Below are 22169 nucleotides of genomic sequence, written 5' to 3' on the forward strand. Positions count from 1 at the left end.
ATTGTAATCTAGTTTAGTTCACAAAGGCTCAAAACATTTTGGTGGAATTAAAATTGACAAAAACTTGAAATATTTAAGTCCAGTTGACTTAATCTAAAATTCCTAACATTTTAGTGTATTTTCACTCACGAAAAACTCCAAACACTGAAATCTAGTTGATGTGGTTAAATCTCCAGTTATTTAAGTAAGATTTAACACACACACACACACACACACACACACACACAAAAAAAAAAAAAAACCTCAAAAACCCATTTTTCAAGTTTGCATCTTTGAAAACTCAAAATATTATAGTCCAGTACAGAGGTTCCCAAACTCTACTATGCCGAGGCCTCCCAAACAGCATTTCCTCTGGCTATGGACCCCTTTAGAAAACAACAGACAATGTTTCAAGTTATATGAAAAAATGTCAACTTTAAGAATGTATTTTCTCACTTCTATTCACTTTTCAACAATTATTACATTTGTTAAGAGTAGAAAATTATTAACAAACAAAAGCCGGACTCACACAAGTAGGTTGTAGCAAAAGAGATTAGGTATTTCAGGGCTTTGCATGCCAAGGTGAAATATTTCTTTCTTATACGTAGACAGTAGTTAGGCAGGTAAGGAGCCTCAAAGTTCAGTTTAGTTTTTTAGAAAGCTTAATAACAGGTGGAAACCACCAGGTCGACTCAGATTGTGACATCATCATGCCAAATTAGCAGCTGTCACACAAGGTGGGGTCAGGAGTCTCGAGAATCGGATGATAATGACACTTAGCCTGTTGTATGCTCAGGACAAATTATTATAAAAATAAAAAATGAAATAATAAAATACAATTTTTTAACAATTTATAATGATAAGTTCCAATTTTTTCCTTTCCCTCCAATTTTCTGAGGCCCCCCTGGTGCCCCTGGTGGCTCCCAGTTTGAAAACCACCGGCCTAGTATATGCAATCAAAAACTTAAAATCGTCACATCTTGTTAAAATCAGCAACAACTCGAATATATTTTAGTCTAGTTTTAGGTAATACAAAATGTAAAACATTTTATTTTTTGTGTTTTAGTTTTAGTCAAGCATTTATCTCTACTTTTCCTTGTTTTCTCTTTTTATGCATTCATGCTGCAGTTCATAGAATTGGTACTAAGGCTTTTACAGGCGGTGTTGTGGCAGCTTACACAAAAAGTGAACTAACTCAAAGTCCAGTTCACACCAGTTAAAATGAGCTACTCCACGTTAATAGTTCATTTTTGAATATTTTGAGCTTAGCAGGAGAGTTGTGTGATCTCTGTCCTTTAATGTATTTTATGGTCGTAACGTGTTTGTTTTACAGCTCTTGTTTGTTTCTATGTGTTATTTTATTTGCTTTATTGATGTTCTAAATTGATTCATATTGTGCAGCACTTTGGGAAACTTGATTGTTTTTAAAATGTGCTTATAAATAAAATGGCTTGGATTGGATTACTTCATGGCCCAAGAAATGAACCAGTTCTCGTTCATTCTTTTGCTACAAGTTTTATTTTTCAGTAGAGCCATCTATGCTTTAATCCATGTCCCTGGGATGAGGATGAGCCATGCTAAATGCACAGATGTAGTCGTAGTAGATCAGACCTCTGTTGTAATAATTCACAGTGCTCAGCACTCTCCCTCATCTCTCTGCCTCTTTCAGTGCTCTTCAGATTCTGAGCGGTCGTTCACTGCCCCAGGAGAGAACTTCACTCACGTTCCTGTTCATGACTTAAAAACTGAGCAGTTCAGCTCACCATTCATGAAAATATGAGCGCATTTAATGAACCTGCTCATATTTACTCATTCACACACATCACTACAACCAAGATTTTAAATCAGCAGCAGTTCCCTCTTAACATTTCTTTTTGTGTGAAATCTAAATGTGATTACTTGGTCTTGACTCTACTTCTTATGTGAAGCTGTCATGCTGTTCCCATGATCTTTAGAGTTTAGAGGAAAAGACATGTCATTACACATGGAAAAGTTATAGAAACATGATCCTTTCTCCAAATCAAGTAAAAAAGGACTTTTTGTAGACGTTATGCTTCATTTTTAATCCCTGGATTCAAATAGAAGTGCTGTGGACACAACACAAAGACTAACATATCACAAAGTGCCTGTCCCATAAATGCATCACTCGCACTTTGACAGATTAGACCCAGTGGAGAAAATATCATGGGTTTGAGTATCTGACAGTCCACGATGTACCTGAACGTTCCTTAAAATCTTGGTTTAGAGTCTGGTTCGATAAACTGAAGCCTGAAGTTCCCAGGACGGAAATAAAGTCTGAGTTGAATCAGAGACAGAGCAATCTGGGCCTGAAATAAAGACGGCAGTTTGTAGAAAATGAGTGTTGGAGTATTTCTTTAAGAGTCTCCATCCGTCTGATCTTTTTCCAGCCGCTCTCTCAGATTCCTCGTCCTCTGTTGTTTTTGATGACTCCCTAATGAAAGACATTTGTCGGCTAATGTGACTCCTCTCGTCTCAGTAATGACGGTGTCAGACTGTCACACTTTCACAATGAGTCTAATCTTGTACTTTTCTTCTTTTTCTCATCCATCTCTCGCTGCCATCACGCTCTGCTCTTCCTCCCCTTCTGTTCCTGAACGATTACTCCCTCCTCTGTCTGGATCCTCATTCCTCTCCCTCGACTTTACTTCATCTCTCTCCTCCATCATCCGTCGTTCCTCTCTTCCTCCTTTATTTCTCTCTCTCAGGTGAACAAGCAGCAGCTGCAGGCGGTGAAAGATCGTTTCCAGGCCTTCCTTAACGGAGAAACTCAGATTGTGGCTGATGAAGCTTTCTGCAACGCTGTGAGGAGCTACTATGAGGCAAGACAGTTTAATCTCTGCTTTATTCTCTCCTCTTTGAGCAAAACCATCTTTCTTTTTGGGTTAACAAGTCTTAGAGGGATCCTGAGGCTGCTACTACAAAGGGACTTCAGCAGACACATAGTACCTTTTTGGTGTTTGTGTTCAACCTCAGGAGTTATGTAGCCTTTGGTACGCTCAGACAAAGAGGCGGAGTTTAAGGAGTAGGAAGAAGTTTATCCAGCATCACTTAAAGAGATCCACTCAAACAAACATGAAGCTCTGAAAGGAGCAATCAGACTAAACATTTAAACACAAGAGAGTAATAAAAACATTTCAGTCAGGGCCCTTTACTGAAAATAAAATAGAATGGGATACACTTTATTTATCCCCAATGGGAAATTCAAGAAAACAAGAGTAAGGAAGTGTATAGAAAGTGCAAAAAGGTCCATAAGAAAATAGATGCTGACAGCTTGTCCATCATTGTCCACTTCAGCCAGCCTCCACCTCCACAGGGTCCAGGACTGAGCTTCTTCAGCAGTCTGTTCAGTCTCTGTCTCCTGGATCCTGTCTGCTCACAGCAGGCGAAGCTCTTCCAATGTGGCGTTGGTGTCTGGTGTCAGCTCTGTTAGCCATGTCTGTGAATAGCATGATGCTACTCTGCCTTCTGGTATTCCCTCTGTTGCTGGGTTAGCACGGCTAGCTCGCCCATCTTATTGGAGATAGATCTTACGTTCCCAATAACGATGGATGGAAGGACAGGTCGATGTCGTCTCTTCTTAGCTCATGTCGTCTTCACCTCCTTCTCCTCACCTTGTAGGGAAAAATCCGGCCTAGCACCAGTTAGCATCGACATGCTACAGGCTGTTAACAGCTGATTTCACATGTAAACAATGCAGCCATGGTTACATGTAGGATCTCCAGGCAAATACAGGAGCATAAACAGTAAAAATATCACTGAAGACAAAACCAGTTTGGTGTCTATGACCAACAAATTAACCATTCAAAGTAATGATTCACTCCAAATTGAAAAACGACTAAAAAGTGACAAAAAATTACAAGAAACGAACAAAGAAGAGAGAGCTGCTGCAGCAGGCAGCTGCAACCGACAGGGCGGCGCCTAGCAACAATAATAAAAAAATACATAAAAAAATAATAAATAATGATATAACAAAATAATTGTAAATAATTTATGTCGATCTTTTACATGCAATAAGTCTTGTTTGGTGGTGTGACTGTTCTGGGTGCTCCTTTCCATGTGGCCATGTGGAATCAATCAATCAATCTTTAATTTATCTAATACCACAGCAAACTAAATCTCATGCTGCTTCACTAAAGCCTTAACAGGTCTAGACCGGCTGATGTTACATTATTAACAAAGACTTTACAGAAAGACAAGAAAAGAAGTCTGATCTCATCTTAACCCACCAAGAGTTGCAGCACTTGTTGCACTTAGAGAGTGACAGAGGTGAGGAAAACTTCCCTTTAAAGGGCAGAAACCTCTGGCAGAACCAGACTCATGTTAAACTGACGTCTGCTGAGACCGTGTTGGAGAGAGATGATGGTGTTATAGAGATGGTGATGATGATGAGATTGTGATTTTTATTAACAGTGCCACATCTTTTTGATCAATCACTCTGCCGTTAAGTCCAAATAAAACACGAACAACTCCCTTATGCCGCAGCCACACCAGGCGCTCGAAATCACAAATTTAAACGCGCGTCACACCTGTAACGCGCCACGTGAACGCCTGAGTCTGGACGCTGGCCTATTTTTGACAAGCTGAAGGCCCAAAAGAGCATCTGAAAAACAATGAGCTGTGGTTTCAAAAGCATAACAGGAGAGTGTGTGAAAGCTTTGGAGATCACAATCAAGGCCTGCTGTCTCTCCCTGGTAATCCACCTCCACTGGCCCTGCCTGGCTGCTCCCAGCAACCTTGTCCTTGACCCCCCGACCCATGTTCCCAGAGGTCTCCCTGGGGATAATGAAGGGGTGGAGGAAAGAGAGGACCGCAGAAAACGTCCATCTTTTCCCTGGCTCTGCCCCTGCCCCGCTCCTCTCTCCTCTCTATCAGGCTCAAAACTCCACTGAGGAAAACACAGTCGGACTCAGTGATGACCCGTGCAGGCAAATCCAGCTGGAAACAAATATTTACAGAACGTACCTTCAAAACCTGTCTCCTCAGAGACTTTCACCCAAGCCCGCTCCTTTTTTTCCAGTCTCTGTAGAGTACACACAATGTATCGCATAACTCTGGATAATGACACACCGCACAGATTATTTTCTCCTCCATCTTCCAGCATGGTTGGAGTCGCAACGTCATCAAATCAATGACGTCATGGGGGATGTCATCGCTGATTGGCTGCCACGGCACAGCCTTACGCACATTCACATCGAAAATTCAATATTTTCAACTTGAGTGTAGAGGCGTCTGACACGCACCATCTGGTGTCTAAACGCGTCTTTGCATTGACTTTGTATGTAATCGACGACGCAAATTCGCTTTCGGTCTGGCCGTACCATTAGAGTTTAGAATTTTTTGATGAATATTAGAAAAAATATATTAAAAGTGCACAATAAAACGAACAACTGTCAGAGTTAAAGTATTTTTTAAAGTAAACTGAAGTGCAAAATAAAACAGTTGAACTGTCAACTCTCCCTTGTTCAGTCATGGTGTCTGAACAGGACCTGAGGCCTGCTGTTGAACTGCAGCAACTAGTGGCGAGGAGGACTTGCTCGAAGTAAGATTTCCTCCCCAGAGTATCTGCTGTTGGTATCTGCAGCCTTCACAAGTACAAATACCTTAAAAAAAGGCTGGTATCAGCCCCATGCCCATCCCTCGTTGGAATTTTTTGGGGGGTCAATCCAAACAAGGGGCCAACAAGACTTTTTGATGAGCCAATCAAAAATATTTCCTTTAGAAAGGGAGCAGATTATTTTAGAAGCTGGAGCAAACACAACATGAAAAGAATAAAGAAGTTTACAGTCTGCAGCAGTGAACTCTGAAATAGACAATGAGCTGTAAAGCAATTCTCCAGTTTGATTCTTTCTTTGTTTTCTGACCTTATCCAAAACAACAAGTGAACTCTGAGGTGAATTTTTGGACTTACTTTACCTCTAAGTCCTGTCCTCCAGAGCTCAGTGAAGGAGTAATCCTCACAACCAACTTGCTCTCATCTGAAACACACACTGAGACAACATAAGAGCTCTTATTATGAGGCTCTGTGTCCCCTCCTGTGGTTTTCAAAGTGATCTCTGAAATCACTTCTGGACTTTCCTGCCTCTGACCTCCTCCACACTCTCATGACAGAGTGCTTTTTGAGCTCTTATGGCACAAAGTAATTCAGCTCATCGCCGGAGTCGGACTGAAAAGATTAGAAAAATCGACCCATGTGCTGTTTTTATTTTCTGTTAGTGAAGGAGTTTTTCTTTATTTTTGCGCACAGGGCCACCAGTCTCCTCCTCCTCCTCCTCTCTACATCAACGTTTCCCCTTTAGGTATGTCTTTAGATTCTTTTTATACCATCATGATGAGGATTTCCTGAAATAGGCTCAGTATTTGGATGGAAACCTGTCCTCTGACTCCTCCAGAAACACTGTGACGAACCCTCCCACATCCACTCATGTTCCCCTCGCTCTGCCGTTGGAGGAGGACAGCTGCGAGCAGAGATTGCAGTGAATTTCCTCACTCTTTTTATTCCAAATTTGCACTCCATCCCTCTCTTATCTGCTGCTCCTCTGCCTCCATCTCTTTCTCTATCACCTCCTTCATCTCTGTCTCCCCCCTCTCTGCGGGAGCCCCCATCATCTGGGGTAAAATGGAGATCTTATCGGCCACTTGCCGCTCGCCGTCTTTAATCCCCAGCAATTTTGAAACAAGAAGATGTCACTGAACCTCTGCAGCACGTCAGGTTGGATGATGTCAAAGTGAGATGATTGCTTCGTCCTCGTGAGAGGCGACATTAACTCTTCATGTTTCTAATGTCCTCCTGAGATGGTGTCGGAGCAGCCCGCACACACACACACACTCACACACACACAGAATTTAATGACAACAACAGGGATTCATGCTGCTTTTCATTCATCATGAAAATTGCAGATGATCCACATGAGGGAAGAGGTTGTCACAGCAGAGAAACACACAATGATCTATTTTCTGCATCTCACCCTGCTGCAGCCCTGAATCATTCCTGGGAGAGGCGATGAGGCGGATTCAAAACGGGGAAAAAACAGTGAGAGTGAGTGTGCAAAAACAAAAGTGCAAGTTGTTAAAAAATACAGAAAAGTTTGCAAACAGCGATGAGCGATGTAACCTAACATTTAGATCACAGTTGATTATATTTTGATCTTTGTTCTAACAGTTTAACACCACAGGAAATGAAAAAAGAGACTACCTAAACATCCTACTTTCTCCCCCTAAACTTGAAAAATCCTGATTTTGTCTTTAGGTATAAAATCAGAAACGCGTATCCAGATCTCAGTCTGCTGTGACGTCTGACTGAATCCAGGCTCTCAGCCTTGTTTTTCTCTTTCTTTATGAATCCTGTTAAGTTATGACTGCTGGAGACACGCTCTGATCTTACAGGGCTGATATTAAAAACAAGACTAATGGGGACTTTTATTTTGAAAGGTATGTCAAGGAAATGTCTCTATGGTCAAAGTAAGTAGACTGCAGTGGTGTCTCATCACTAGGGCTGTTTCCCAAAGCCCAGGTACCTTGCCTTGCCTTGCCTTTGAAGGCAGTGCCTCCGAAGCCACTTCCTTCCAATCCAAGGCAAGTGTCCTGCCTCTGCTTAAAGGAGATGCTAATGGAACAGCCTACAAAGGCACATTTTACCATCAGATTCCTGTCACAAATGTATATGTAATTGGAGTTACATTGTCTCACATAACATGTGTTGCACTGTGGACAGTGCTTGGAAAGTTTATACAAACGTGGGAGGAGCTCAAGCGGCTAAAAATATTTTTATTTTTATTTATTTTATTTATTTATTTATTTATCTCAAACTTTAAAAAAACAGAAAACAAAGGGAAATAAAGAAATAACAAACAACAACCAAATCCAACAAGTTATATCTAAACCCAACTGTACTGCTACAGTACGTTAACAAATTAAGCATGTGAGTGCAAACACATGCACAGCAACCAGTTTGAGAAGGAACAGAAAGAAGCTAAAAAGCTTATCTAGTTCTGCCTCTTTCAATACAAATCAGAAACAATATCAAATTATGACTCAGAACCCGCTGTCAACAGTGTTCATAAACGTCCAACTCATAATACTCTCAAATTCACCGTAGTATATCTGTTCAAAGCGACATTTTAAGTTACTTACTATGATTATTGTCATGGCTTACCTTTGTATGCTTTTTGCTTTTTTATTGTCACATCATTGAAACTCTGCAGGTGCGGCTTTTCAGTAATTATTGTTACGTGAGTGACACACAAAAGAGTTAAGTGGTGGACATGGTACAAGTTGTTATTTTCAGAGGTGTATTTTGTAACTAACATTTACATTAGAATTTACCACGCGCCTCCACTGGAGCGTCTCTCTCTGGTGCGTCCTTTCCTTCCATTTTTTTTCCTTTTTGGAAGATTCACCCATTGCATGTTGGGTATTTATAGCCATGGCAAGGCAGCGAAGGATACACCAGTGTATCCTTGGTCAATTAGCCACATGCTAACCAAACGGAGGACATATGCCTCCGAAGGACATGAACAATGGAACAGCACTTGGGCAGCGACTGATGATGTGCATGCATGCCCACACCCACCCCACACCCACATCAGACCAAGGCAAGGCAAGGTACCTAGGCTTTGGGAAACAGCCTAGGTGTGCTCTGACATCTTTGTACCATCATTACAGACTAATGAAATTAAACCTCACCTGTCTCTTAGTTGTCTTTTTAAACCAGATGATAAGCGGTCAGTTTTTTCTCAGACTGTATAATAAATGGACGCAGTCTCTGTGACATCACCCATCTGTTTCTGATACAGACTTTTAAAGCTAATCATCAGTGGTAGACATATTGGAAATAGGGCGGGCTTTGTGCCTCCTCACTAACAGCTATAGGACACCCACCTGTCCATCAGCTGACCTGTGCCTCTGATTGGGTGAATTCTGATCTTCATGTCATCAGAACTGCTGAGTTAGAAAAATATTCACCAGGATAGAGAAATTAGCTATTTGGATTGAAGTTATTTTTTCATACCAGGCTGTAAACATTTCTATTTCTGCCGTAAAAGTGTCCGTGTTTTTGTCATGGTGTGTTCTGAAACCTGACAACGACCCAAAATGTAATAAAAAAAATAAAAAAAAAAGCCTGAAATGTCATAACTGGTCGATAATGTGACAAAAATGCTAAACCTGAAATGAAGAAAATGTAATAGCTGACCCAGAATATAACAAGTTGTTACATTTTGGATATGACAACATTTTTTTAAATTACATCTCAGGTATTACTTATGTTTCAGGCTCGAACAAGCCTCAGACACTCAGATAACTTCAGTTTTTAGCACTTCCGTATAATCTCATGTTTTTAGGCCAGAGGGTGAAGCTTGAGTGTTACATGTTCTTTTCAAGGAAAATGTTTACCATTAGGAGGCGATAAAGGAAAGGCATATGGCGTATTTTGGAATTAAATGAACATACCAGGGCTGCATGGTGGCGCAACTGCTAGTGCTGCAGCCTCATATCAAGGAGGTCACTGGTTTGATTCCCAGCTTGGCCGGCGGGCTTTTCTTTGTGGAGTTCGCATGTTCTCCTCGTGCATGCGTGGGTTCTCCCTGGATCATCTGGCTTCCTCCCACAATCCAAAAACATGCTCATCATCAATTGGGCACTCTAAATTGTAGGTGTGAATGTGTGTGTGAATGGTTGTCTGTCTCTGTGTCAGCCCTGTGATTGACTGGCGACCAGTAGAGGGTGTACCCCGCCTCTCGCCCAATGACAGCTGCGATAGGCTCCAGCCACCCGCAACCCCAAAACAGCGTGCAGCTACCACCAGGCTTGCTTTATGTACGCTCTTTTGACAGAGGAAATACAGCTTCGGGGTCACGATGATTGGAGAAAATAGATGATACAATCAAAATCAGGCGGTGGCCAGTAAGTCAACTTCCCTTTGTTTGATCTTTATCAACAACCAGAATATTGTAAAATGAAATTCATTCGTTTTCATTTTAGAAGGGAAAAAATTTTTTTTTTTCAATTTTTAGTTTTTTGATTCATAAGTTATATCAATTGAACGAAAGAGACACATATTCCTCCTGAGTCCTCCAATGTGCTTTAAGAACTCTCACATTTCCACATCATGATAAAAACATACATTTAAAGACGTCATCTGTAAGAGTTGTTGAGTTCCTGCAGAATGTACAGAGCTTTAGCTTTATATAAGTAGCATATGCACAGTCCAAAGTTGTTTGTGAGCTTAAGGGAAAATGAGCCATGATGAAAATATTGTAAGATAAAAGCTGGAAGCTGAATGAAATCAGAAATGGATTCAAACATTAGCTTTGAATGTGTGCGTGCTGCTGTTGCTGTTTTGTTGATTAACAACAGTTGTTGATCACACGTATCAGATCAGGTGGCCCCCTCAGGTGTTGAGCTTCATTACGATGGAAATAATTGTTTCCAGGATCGTCTAAATTGATATTGGATTGGGAAAAATAAATTGCAATGCGTTCATGAATCATTTTTGTACCCAGCTCTCACGTTCGACTCCCTTCCTTTCATTAACCTCGAGCTCCATTTGTCGATGTTGAGCTGCTCGTTTGGCCTTACTCTGCAGAAAATCTTTCACCATTCAGCCGTTTCTCTGCATTTCTTACATTTGAAGATTAAATACACCCTGAAGGTGTCATGACTCCTCTGATTTGATTTGTACTTCCATTCGAAAGAGATCAGACACTTCAAATTCCAGAAACTGCCTCTTTCATGGTATATTTTTATATCAGCCCGCTCTTCATCCGGCTGTAAAGGAAATCACCGTCATGATCAGAGCCAGAGGAGGAGGAGGAGGAGGAGAGTACGGTGGAGATGATGGAGGTGAATCATCAGCAGAGGAGGAAACTCTGAACTGGAAACCCGACAGAAAGTGGGACAGCCGGAGAGTTAAAAGGATTTCACAGCGTTCATGCTGATTTTCCTCGTCACTTGAATGCATCATTTTCAGGGAGACGGCTCAGTCCTCTGCTGGATCAGCATCTCGCCTCAGAGCTGGATGTCACTCTGTGAGGGGAAACACTTCAGATGGAAAAACACAAACTGCCAGTGCTGTAATGTTGTTTCCACTCTATAGGGTGTTTTTGTGCGACATATCAGAGAAATAACTCATTTCATGCTCTGTTTTAGACTGTAGTGGTGAGGAGACGCTACGTGTTACATTTTGTTCACCCGCTGCTCTCATAATGCAGCTCTGAGCCAGCTGCCTGTCCGCACACGCTCCCTGAGCTTCAGTAGTCTTAAAATAAACAGCTGTAGTCTAACACCACCACAAATAGCCTCTCACTCTGCAGGAAACTCACGGCTAAACCAGCTAATTATCCAGCTCATGATTTATACAAACCTACTCACTGCAAGGCCTCAACCTCCTCCTGACACCTTCACCTCTGGATCCAGAAACTGTACTCTGGAAACTGAACGAAGGATTCGTGTGTCATTAAGAAAAACAGATTTATAAAAGGATGTTAAATGGAAGAGTCTTTCGTGATTTGACCCCAATGAGAAAGCTTCAAGTTGAAGTAAGTGTGCAGAAAAGAGAAGACAAGAAGCAGAGAGGAGTAAATATCACAACTTTGGAAGAGATGGTAAATAAAGAGTAAACACACAACTTCCATTGAGGAAGGAAGCATGAGATACAGAGAGATATGGGTGAATTATGAACAGAGATGTCTGCCTGTGTAGACCACAAACAAGGAAAAAATGGACATCATCTTGCTCAGCTTTAAGTGAGGGCACCACAAAAACTGCTCCCCCTGGTGGCTGGCTGCAGTAAAGGTAAAAAAATCCATCTCTCCAGTCATTCCAGATGAGCTTTAGTCAATTTTAAAAGATTAATACACCTGGTAGAAATGTATCTTACATCTGATTGTTGTGGTGATTTGAAGATTTTATTGGGCAGGTCCTCTTTTTTCTTAAAAGTTTCATTTTCATTAGTTATATGAGGTTAAAACGAGGCTTTATGTCACTTTAACGATTATTGAGAGCTGCTGTTTTTGTGTTTTTTTTTTGGGATGATTGTAAAATGTGTCGGGAAGCCAAGAAGAGATTAGACTTTCAAAAGACAAGAAAATGATTGTTTTTGTCACCCGGTTCCACTCACATTCTCTCTTGAGTCCCTCATAAGGGATTTCAGTTTATTAAATTCCAGTATTCTGTATCAATCCTCCATTATATTGATTTGACGATGGTTGTGTTCAGTATTTTCTGCTTTAAACTCACAATAAACACTTTATGACCAGATTTATGAGCCGTTTCTGAATGATCCTTAGTGCCTGTTTTCAGCTCGTCTTTTCTCTCTCATTAAGCTCCGTTGTTTGTGAAGTTTCATGTAGAGAAGTCTGAGCCACTGCAGCGTCCAATCAGAGAGTGATATTCCATCTGGGGGCGTGTCTCTCAGTGAAAAGACTTCCGCAAAGCCAGTTGTCCTGGTTCCTCGATCATAGCTCCTCAAATCAGTCTCCCCCATCCTCTCTCCTCTGAGCACAATCATTGCTTTGGGACAGTCTTCAAAATAGAATAGAATAGAATAGAACTTTATTGTCATTGTATCAAGTACAACAAAATTGAAGTCACAGCAGCAATCAAGAAAACAAGAGTAAGAAAGTGTATAGAAAGTGCAAAAAGCTCCATAAGACAGGGCAATGTCATCACTTCTTAGCTCACACCTGAGAACCAGCATGTCATCCTCACCTTCTTCTCCTCACCTTATTGGAAGACATCCGGCCTTGCACCAGTTAGCATTGACATGCTACAGGCTGCCAACAGCTGATTTCACATGTAAACAATGCAGCCATGGTTACATGTAGCATCCCCAGACAAACACAGGAGAAAAAGTAGTAAAAATATCACTGAAGCCACAAAAAGTTTGGTGTCCACGACCAACAAATGAGTGATACTAAGTAATGATCCACTCCAAACACAAAGATTAAGAAAAAGAGACTAAAAAATTACAAGAAAAGAGAGCTGCTGCAAAAGGCAGCCAAAGCCAACAGAGCAGTGCCTAGCAACTTACTTACTAACCTAGCAAAATGGCAACTAAGAAAGTATTTCCTGTGCCGCAAAGGAGATAGGACAGAGGAGGCATAATAATAATAACAATAATAATACATTTTATTTATAAAAGCACTCTTCTAAATCTTCTGAACCAACTGTTATTTATTCATTTTTGCTGTTTTCATCTAAAGTAGAAAGCATATTAAGGTTACCATTAATCAAATGTCCTACTTTTCTAGAGAAAAGATTTAAGGCTGCTGTTCCTGCTGTAGAGTGATATTTTTGTTCCATTTCTCACGTTAACAGATGAGGAAAATAGTAATCTGTTGGTTTACAAAAATGAGTCCACCTGCAGTGGCATCAAAACATCAGCGGACAAACGTGAAGCCAGCTGAGAACGACTGAGTGAGTGGAGGATTATCAGTAAAATATTCCTCTCACATTGTCCAGGCTCTGAATTAATTCACGTTAGACCTGGCACCCTCATTTCCTCCTCTGCACGAGGTCTCAGCGAAATAATCTGGGTTAGTGATTGATCGTGAAGACCTCTCGTATGCTCAGTCATGTCTTTGTCAGGCGACTGAACGGTTGAGTGAACCCACCGCTGCTCTCTGCACCTCATTAAACAGTCAGTCCACGACGGCGCAGGGAGAGGAGTCAATGACGAAACCATCAGAGTTTAAGACGCTCAGTTTAGTCCATTCAGGCTTTTTTAGAGAGGAGAAACAGTTTATGTCTGACTGTTTTTATTTTTAGGTTTAAACACCGAGTAATGGGATTACTATCCTCGATGTGTCATCTCTGTAATCTCATAGTTTAAGCCACCAGTCTGTACCAAATGTGCAGCTCCATCCCGGTGGCGTCGTTTCCTCCATCAGCCAAAGTTTCTTTCAGTCCATCTGTCCGACACTTCGGTCCACAGTGAGACCTCCCAGCACCTACTGACCAGACTGACAGTAACTGCTGCGTCTGTTAGCGCTCACCAGAGGACAATGGACTCAGAAGATGTTCCCCGAGGCCTCGCTGCTGTCCTGGTGGCTCATCCCGTCTCACTCTGAATCACGTCGTCCTCGTCTGTCCATCAGACTCATTAATTAACACCCACGAGCTGCTGTGCTGGATACAATCACCGCTCTGCTGCTGTTTTACTCATTAGCATCTTGTCCATAATTCAGCTCTTTGACACCACAGCGTGAAACAGGAAAAAACTCTGTGAAAATTTGACTTTTTAACATCTTCCGCTCTGTGTCAGCGGCTTCTGTTTGGTGTTGGTGAAGCAGAGATTTTCATTTTCTCTCCTCAGTCTGTCTCATTGATATTTCAGGAGCATATTTCTTAGATTCCTAAAGATTAAGTAAAAAGCTGGAGATTAATTTTCTTTCTGTCTGTCATGGATAAGTTCCAGGAAGACTTAAATCCAAATTAACTCAAAAATCACATTCACATTCACTCAGATATCTTCAACTTAAGACTAAGTATCCATTTATTTCATTTTGGTTGCTAAAGTTAAGGATGAACCAAGCTAGAAAGGTCAGAGATTTTGAAGCTAGCCAAAAGTTGAAGATTTTAAAAATTGAAAAATTAAAAAAGTAGGATAAGATAAGTTGTCCCATTTTTTGTCTCTGAGCCAGAATTCTGCTCTTATTAAGACCAAAACAAAAGATATTTGGTCATTTGTCTTATTTATGCTTAATAAGAACTATTCATGGTCCAATCTCACAGTTGGCTGTGTTTTAAATATCTATATTTTTTTTTACAACCGTCTTATCCTAAGGTCTTAGCAGGAAAAATGGTTTGAATTCCTTGAATTCTCTCAAAATTGCTTTTTTCACAACAAATCAAAAGATTATTTCTTGAATGCATAAATACATTAACGCCCACTAAACTTAACGCAGCTCCAGCTGCACCTTGTATCCTCTGTTTATCGTTATAAATATTATATTTCATTTTTCTGTAAATATTTCCGTGTATATTTATATATATATATATATATATATATATATATATATATATATATATATATATATATATATATATATATTAGAGGTAGACCGATATATCGGCCGGCCGATATATCGGGCCGATATTTGGACATTTATCTCTATCGGCCATCGGCCGTATTTTCTTTTAAGAAGCCGATTTTTGATCCGTTGTATAAAATTACGCAGTTTTTGATCAGGCACAAAAAAGATGAGCACCTCAAACTTGTGGAACCACTTGGATACATTACATACTTTTGTTCAAATTATATTAAGAAGTTTAAATTTCTTTTTTGACATTTTAAGAAGAGTGTGAATGTTTACTACTGCTTGTTACATTGTGTGTTTACTCAGACAAAATATTTCATTGTTTTGAAAGCTGAATAAATGTTCAGAGGACTGGACACGACTTGTTGTAATAGATTTCTTTTAGTTGCTCAGAAATTGCTGCGTTTCACAAAAATGTGATAAATATATATTTATTTAACAATCGGCCTGAATATCAAATTGGAAAAATCGGCTATGCATATCTGCATCGGCTGCCCAAATTTGGAAAGCATCGGCATCGGCATCGGCCCCCAAGAAACCCATATCGGTCGACCTCTAATATATACATATTATCATTATGTTTTATCTTACTTTGCTATTATTATTTTCTCTATATATTTTTGCAGAGTTGTATGTCTCAAATGAATTTTTTTTATATTTCTTTATTTTATTTTATATTTTTTTTCTTATATTATTCTCTTGTTAAGTATTAGTACCAACACACAAGGTCAAATTTCTTGTTTGTGCAAATGTACTTGGCAATAAAACATGATTCTGATTCTGATAGTGATATAACCAGCTTTTGAATAAGATGGCATCAATTTTTGTTTGCAAGGCAGATTAATAGTCGCACAACAAACTTATGCCACAAGCTAACATTAGCTTACTACTAAACATAATCAAGCGTCTGTGACTAAGCAAGGTAAAAATGTATCAGCCTCAGTAAGGGATGAAGGAGCTAATCTTAGCCACGGCAAAGAAAGAAAGTTGGCGTTAGCCACAAAGACTAGCATCAGTATCAGCTTACTGGATGGAAAACAATCATTTGGCTATTAGCTTGTTAGAAGTAGAGGGGGGAAATGTTAAGCAACAGGTCAAACTAGCATTGGCTTCACAGACTGAGAGGGATAAACATTATTAGCCTCACTAAGTGATGGGAGTTTCTAGAGTTAGCTTCATAACAAACAGAAAATAAATTATGTAAGCTATATCAGCTGACATCACTGCCTTACAGATGGACAGGTTTAACTCATAGACTGTAGAAAGAGTGGACAGCGTGGCTCTGTCTGTCACCATTGTATGGTTTTGAAACCAAAATACCCCCATCAGAGGTGGCACAAATGATTATAATGTTTTTCTTTTAAGAGTCTAATTTCTTTTTAGCACTCTTCCAGACATATTCTACAATCCCCGAAAAAAATACACAAGAACGTCAGCTATCAATCATCGTTAAACGTGACATAAAGCCTTGTTTTTAACCTCTTATAACTAATGAAAACAAATTTTTTCAGCCAATATCTTCAAATCACAACAACAATCAGATGTGAGAGACATTTCTACATGGTGTATTAATTTTTCAAAGTTTGACCACAGTCCATCTGGAATGACTAGGGAGATGGATGTTTTGACCTATACTGCAGCCAGCCACCAGGGGGAGCAGTTTTTGTGGCAGTCTCACTTAAAGCCTTGCAAGATGACATCCACTTTATGGTTTAACCCATGTTATCTTAAAAAGAATAGTAAGACTTATGTTAGCATGCCAGAGTAACAGAAAGATATAGCATTATCCTTGAAGACAGGCTTAGCATATCTCAGCTTCAGGAAAACAGTAAGGCTTGTGTTAACCGTCAGAGTCACAGGAAAAGCTAACATTAGCCTTAAAGACAGGTTTAGCACATATCAGCTTCATGAAACTAAAGTTTCACAGAGTGGCAGCAGAATAAATTATCAGTATCTCAGATTAATGAGGGAGGCTAATGTGAGCCTGTGGGCTAATAGCTTAAGCTTAATTTAGCCTCATGGGTTAACAGGGAAAGCTAAAGTTAGCTTGAAGCTGATTTATTTTCCTCCAGATGTCCGCTCCTGGAGGCTGCCGTAAATGAACTCTCCTCACAGAGCGACGGTCTGATAATGAAATAAGGATTTTTTTCTTTTTGCTCCTGTCTTCAGACAGTTTCATTATCGAGCGGCTTCGACCACTTCAGGATGTCTTTAGGAATTCATATCTTCACTACAGACAGGTGTATGTTGATGTGTGTGAGTGTGTGTTTTGTGCGTGTGTGTGGCTCGGGGACTAAACAGAAAATGAAATCCTCGTCCATCAGTCGTCCCGCTGAGAGGTGAAGTGGTTTTAATTGCCTCCTTGTATTCTGCAGGGTGGAGTAATGTGACACATCAGGATTCAGAGGAGGTGTAGGAGAAACGTTCACTATACTAAAATGACAATCACAGCCAACATGGAGATGAAAACAAGCTTCAGACTTTGCATTTGGGATTTCTTTCCTTTTCTTTCTGTCTGAAGACAGTTGATCCTCATGTTCCTGTTTGATTATTTCCTGTTAATGACGTTTATGTTTAAAGAGTTAATCATCCTTTGTTAACACAGGTGTCCCTCCTTCAGTGATAATGTGCAGAAAAACACTTCATTTCCATCAAATGGTGCCAGTTTATATTTATAAAGGACGTGTTTCAGTGCAGCAGCTGCAGGTGTGCAACCTGTAATTGAGCGTTTGGCAGCAGCTGGGGTCCGGTGCTGCAGGTGTGAGATATTTCTGGAGCTCAGCAGGAAGCTGCTGCTCATACTGTAAGAGCCCCCAGCTCAGAGAGCTCTCCTGTATTTAATGAAAGATTTCACACGCACTCCCTCACCTTTCCAACATCTCAACTGCTGCTAAAAATCAGGATGAAAAGCTTGTGGTTCATACTGGCCTCAGCTTCTCAGGTTTGCTTTTATCAACCCTTTAATCTGTGGAGAAAAGTGGTGTTGGAGGGGAACCAAAGAGGAGAAATCAAGGGGTTCAAACCAGAGTGTAAGGTCACCAAGTCCTGCTGCAAAATGTGACTGTTTCAACCAGTGTGACCCAGGAGATTGAACTGGGCTTGTAATTTTGTCTGAGGCCCAGAGCTGACAGTTCGATGTATGTTTCTGATCAGGACAGACATTCAGGAAGCTTTCGATTGTGACGGTACAGTTGAGAATATCCTGAAGAACCAAACTCTACTAGTTTTTGCCTCCTTTGCATCCTCTGTCGTCTATAAATCAAGAATTGTGCGGCCTACGAGCTCCCGGCTTCAGCCCCACCAGCGGAGCACGGTGTAAACAGCAGCAGCAGCAGCAACAGCACTTAAGCCGCTTTTATTGAAGCAAAACTAGTTGTATCGATGTTAATGGATCTGCAAATGCATACACAACATATTTAGAGATATATGAATAGATCTGAAAGTGTGAAAAAGATTTTAAGCACGCATATTAATCTACAGATGCATTTACAGATCTTAAAATGTTTAAACAAATTTGCAGATACATACTTCATTATTGAAAAAATACATGTTTTTGTCACACAAGCCATCACTTTCAACGAGGCCGGCCTCTTGATTGGCTGTCTGGATACATGTGACTGTAGCCTAAATTGTGTGTGAGATCAAGATCCAAGCCTAATAAAAAAACATCTGTGAGTCCTCCATGCATATAGGTGTATACTGGTGGCTCAAGGGATTAAAACAGAATTTAAAGAGCCCTGGGATTAAAAACACTCAAAGTGTTTAAACTGTTTTAACCGTTCTTTAATGCCCTGAACTCAGACTCACGAGTGCAGGCTGCAAATCCACGTCCCGCTTTGCTTACATCACTTAATAATCAGTGAATAAACTGCACGTATCCTAAACAGTAGGAGCCTTTAATTAGTATGGTAGCATCTGCAAAAAAGAGGCTCTGAGACTTAATCCAGGTTTAATGTAGATGGTTTGTTGAACCACTCAGTTTCAGATACTGTTGGCTGTAACCACGACAAAAAAATAAAAAAACAAACAGCATTTTGCTTATAGAGCTATATCAAGGCCAAAAGTCACTGGGGAAGGTCTGAGCCTTCTTTGCTCTGCCATCACTCATAGTTCCACTCCCTTCCCTGTTGAGACCACACCCCCCACGCCAGAACACGGCCAAGAGTTTGAATCTAAAAAAAAAAAAAAGTCCTGAAAGTGAAAATAAATCTGAAACCCCAAAATAAAGATTTGAATGCTAAAACATAAATAGGTTAATAAATAAATAGACAAAAAGAAAATCAAACCTGAAAAAAATAGCATTTCAAACATTAAAATATAATCAGGAGTAAAAACTGAAAATACATATTTGGTTAAAAAAAAAAAAACAATAAAGAGCTGAATCAAAACTTTTTTTGGTTATGCTTATTTATTTTTTTTTAAATTTGGTTTATTGTTACATTTTTTTTAAAACAGGAGCAAACTTTGAATTTTGGGTTTATTTATTTATTTATTTATTTATTTTTACCCATATGATTTTTTTTTTTTTTCAAATTAACAAAACTTCTGGCCTGGATTTGGCTCCATATTGGCCCTCTATATGACTCTTCCACATGCGTGTCCCTCTCTTACCACCCATCGTCGAAAATGCATTCACTAAACCTTGTAATTCTCAAACACAAAATAACTCATCTTAACGGTAAAACATTCCCATCCCATTATCTAACAACCCACCTAGTCTTTTACAGTAGCAACATGAAAAATCAGGAGAAAATCATGAGAAATAAGAAACTGTGAGCTCAGCAAGTGAAAGGGTTAAAAAACCGGAGACTCCTGCAGAAATCGAGAGTGTTGGCAGGTAAGACAGTTACTAAGACACAGGGCAAGCGAAGTGGGACGTAGCCCGGCAGCCCGTGAGCGATGACTTGTGTCTTTAGTATTTTTAGGTCTTGTAGCAAAAACACTTTGACTTGAAGCTAAGTAAGCAATTGCAAATTGGTGTAAACATTTGTAGATCTGTGAATTCATTTCCAAGTTTGTAGATCCTCCGATTGTAGCTTCATAGATTCTGCTGCCTGGATGAACACTTGAAGCCACAGAGTCCAGATTACATCATATAAATTTTTTTCTGAGACAGCGAGATCTGGAGCTGGTAAGAAGTTATGTGAACACTTATCTGCAGATTTAAAAGATGTAACTGCAATAAGCTCCTCCACAGAAATCTGGAGCTGGAGGTTGAGTGTACGCCTGGGTGTGATTTTCTGACTTAAAGCTTTAAGTTACGACCATTTAAAGTTGAGCCCTGAGCTCCAGTTTGACTCCAGCCTGTTTGTGTTCCACCAGGGTGTAACTCATATGAAGATAGCATCTGATCCCTGCTCTATGATTTGTAATTTAATCAGTGTGATCTTCTAAAAGAGGATTCGAGCGAAGCTGCTGTATGAACTCTGTGAACTGTCAGGCTGGATGTGCCGTCAGCTGGTTTCTGATTTATTCAACAGCACATAAAGACATGTGAACACCACGCAAACACCGCTGAGCTGCTTGTTTGCTGATTGTTTGACTTCACCTTCCACACAGTCCCACCTGTCGTGTAGAGCCGGGCTGTGAACACATCAGGAGCTGCGCTGCTCTTCCTCCAGGCTGCTTAATGCATGTTTTCCTCAGTGTTCCTCAGTGTGAGTGGGCGGTCTGATCCGTCTGCGTCTGTTTGCTTTGATACAAGTTTCACACGGGAGCTCACTAATGCGGCATGAAAGTGGATTTACACTCAGCTGAGAAGGAGTGAGTAAATGTTTGAAGGCGCTTTTTCCTCATACATGAAAATATAATTCTTCTTTTACATGTTCGTCCAAACATGTCTGTTTTTTTTCTCAGCATGTAAAGCTTCTGAGAGGACGGCTTTTGAAGTTTCTGTGGAGACTTTAATGTCGACTCACTAAAGCTTTTACTAAACCGTGTTCCCATTGGAGGCGGTGATTGTTTACAGCTGCCTTTAATTTATTCATCACGTTTTCTTTACAGTCTCAACCTAAAGGTTTGTTGTTTCTTTGAAAGTTGGAAGTTGGAAGTTGGAAAGTGACTTTGACGGTCAAATCAACCAGATCTGTTTCCGTTCAAGTCAATCAGACACAAGACTTCTGTTTTTTCCAGATGTTGTACAAATGATGCATCAGTTTGAATGGAGCAGGGATCACAGAGATCAACCAATATTGCTCATTCTGTGGGAGTCATGAATGTGCACCCCAAATCAGAGAAGATGTGGATGAAAACTCTAACTCTAAAACTGAAAGTTGATGATGGCGCTATAGGAAAGATCATATCTCAGACACCAATAGGGTTCATACTCTTGTGGTCATAAATGTTAGAAAAATTGAGAACATTTGTATGAAAACTTTTCATTTTCTAATTTGAAAGTGTGGCCTGATGTCGGTGCTGGAGGAAAGGTCTGATGGATGTCACCATCAATCGGTTATTTATGTTTTCAACAGATGTCCAACACAAAACTTGGTCAAAAACTTTACAAAAATTATTTTCTGAAGGCAAATAATTTGGTTTAGTTTAGTTAAGATTAGTTTAGTTTAGTTAAGTTTGGTTTAGTTTGGTTTATTTAAGTTTAATTTTGTTTATTTTACTTTGGTTTTGTTTAGTTTAGTTAAGTTAAGTTTAGTTAAGTTTAGTTTAGTTTAGTTTAGTTTAGTTTAGTTTAGTTTAGTTTAGTTTAGTTTAGTTTAGTTAAGTCTGGTTTAGTTTAGTTTAATTTGGTTTAGTTTGGTTCATTTAAGTTTAATTTACTTTGGTTTAGTTTAGTTTAGTTTAGTTTAGTTTAGTTTAGTTTAGTTTGGTTTGGTTTGGTTTAGTTTAGTTAAGTTTAGTTTAGATAAGTTTAGTTAAGTTTGGTTTAGTTTGGTTTATTTAAGTTTAATTTAGTTTAGTTTACTTAGGTTCAGTTTAGTTTAGTGTAGTGTAGTTTAGTTTAGTTTAGTTTAGTTTAGTTTAGTTTAGTTTAGTTTAGTTTAGTTTACTTTAGTTTAGTGTAGTTTAGTTTAGTTAAGTTTGGTTTAGTTTAGTTTAATTTGGTTTAGTTTGGTTTATTTAAGTTTAATTTAGTTTAGTTTACTTTGGTTTAGTTTGGTTCTGTTTAGTTTAGTTTAG

General features: G+C 39.7%; 1 protein-coding gene across 2 annotated transcripts in view; it reads left to right on the forward strand.

Annotated features, from left to right (window-relative positions):
• Positions 1-22169, forward strand: part of cadps2 (Ca++-dependent secretion activator 2) — a 263694-nt gene that overhangs the window by 69059 nt on the left and 172466 nt on the right. For both annotated transcript variants that reach the window (XM_074677121.1, XM_074677122.1), the window contains exon 2: positions 2706-2819. In XM_074677121.1, the coding sequence (XP_074533222.1) occupies positions 2706-2819 (114 nt within the window). The remainder of the gene's footprint in view (positions 1-2705; positions 2820-22169) is intronic.

The sequence above is a fragment of the Halichoeres trimaculatus genome, unplaced genomic scaffold (assembly GCF_033239565.1).
Source record: "Halichoeres trimaculatus isolate MK-OKI-2021-1 unplaced genomic scaffold, fHalTri1.1 fHalTri1_scaffold_10, whole genome shotgun sequence".
NCBI classification, from domain to species: Eukaryota; Metazoa; Chordata; class Actinopteri; order Labriformes; family Labridae; genus Halichoeres; species Halichoeres trimaculatus.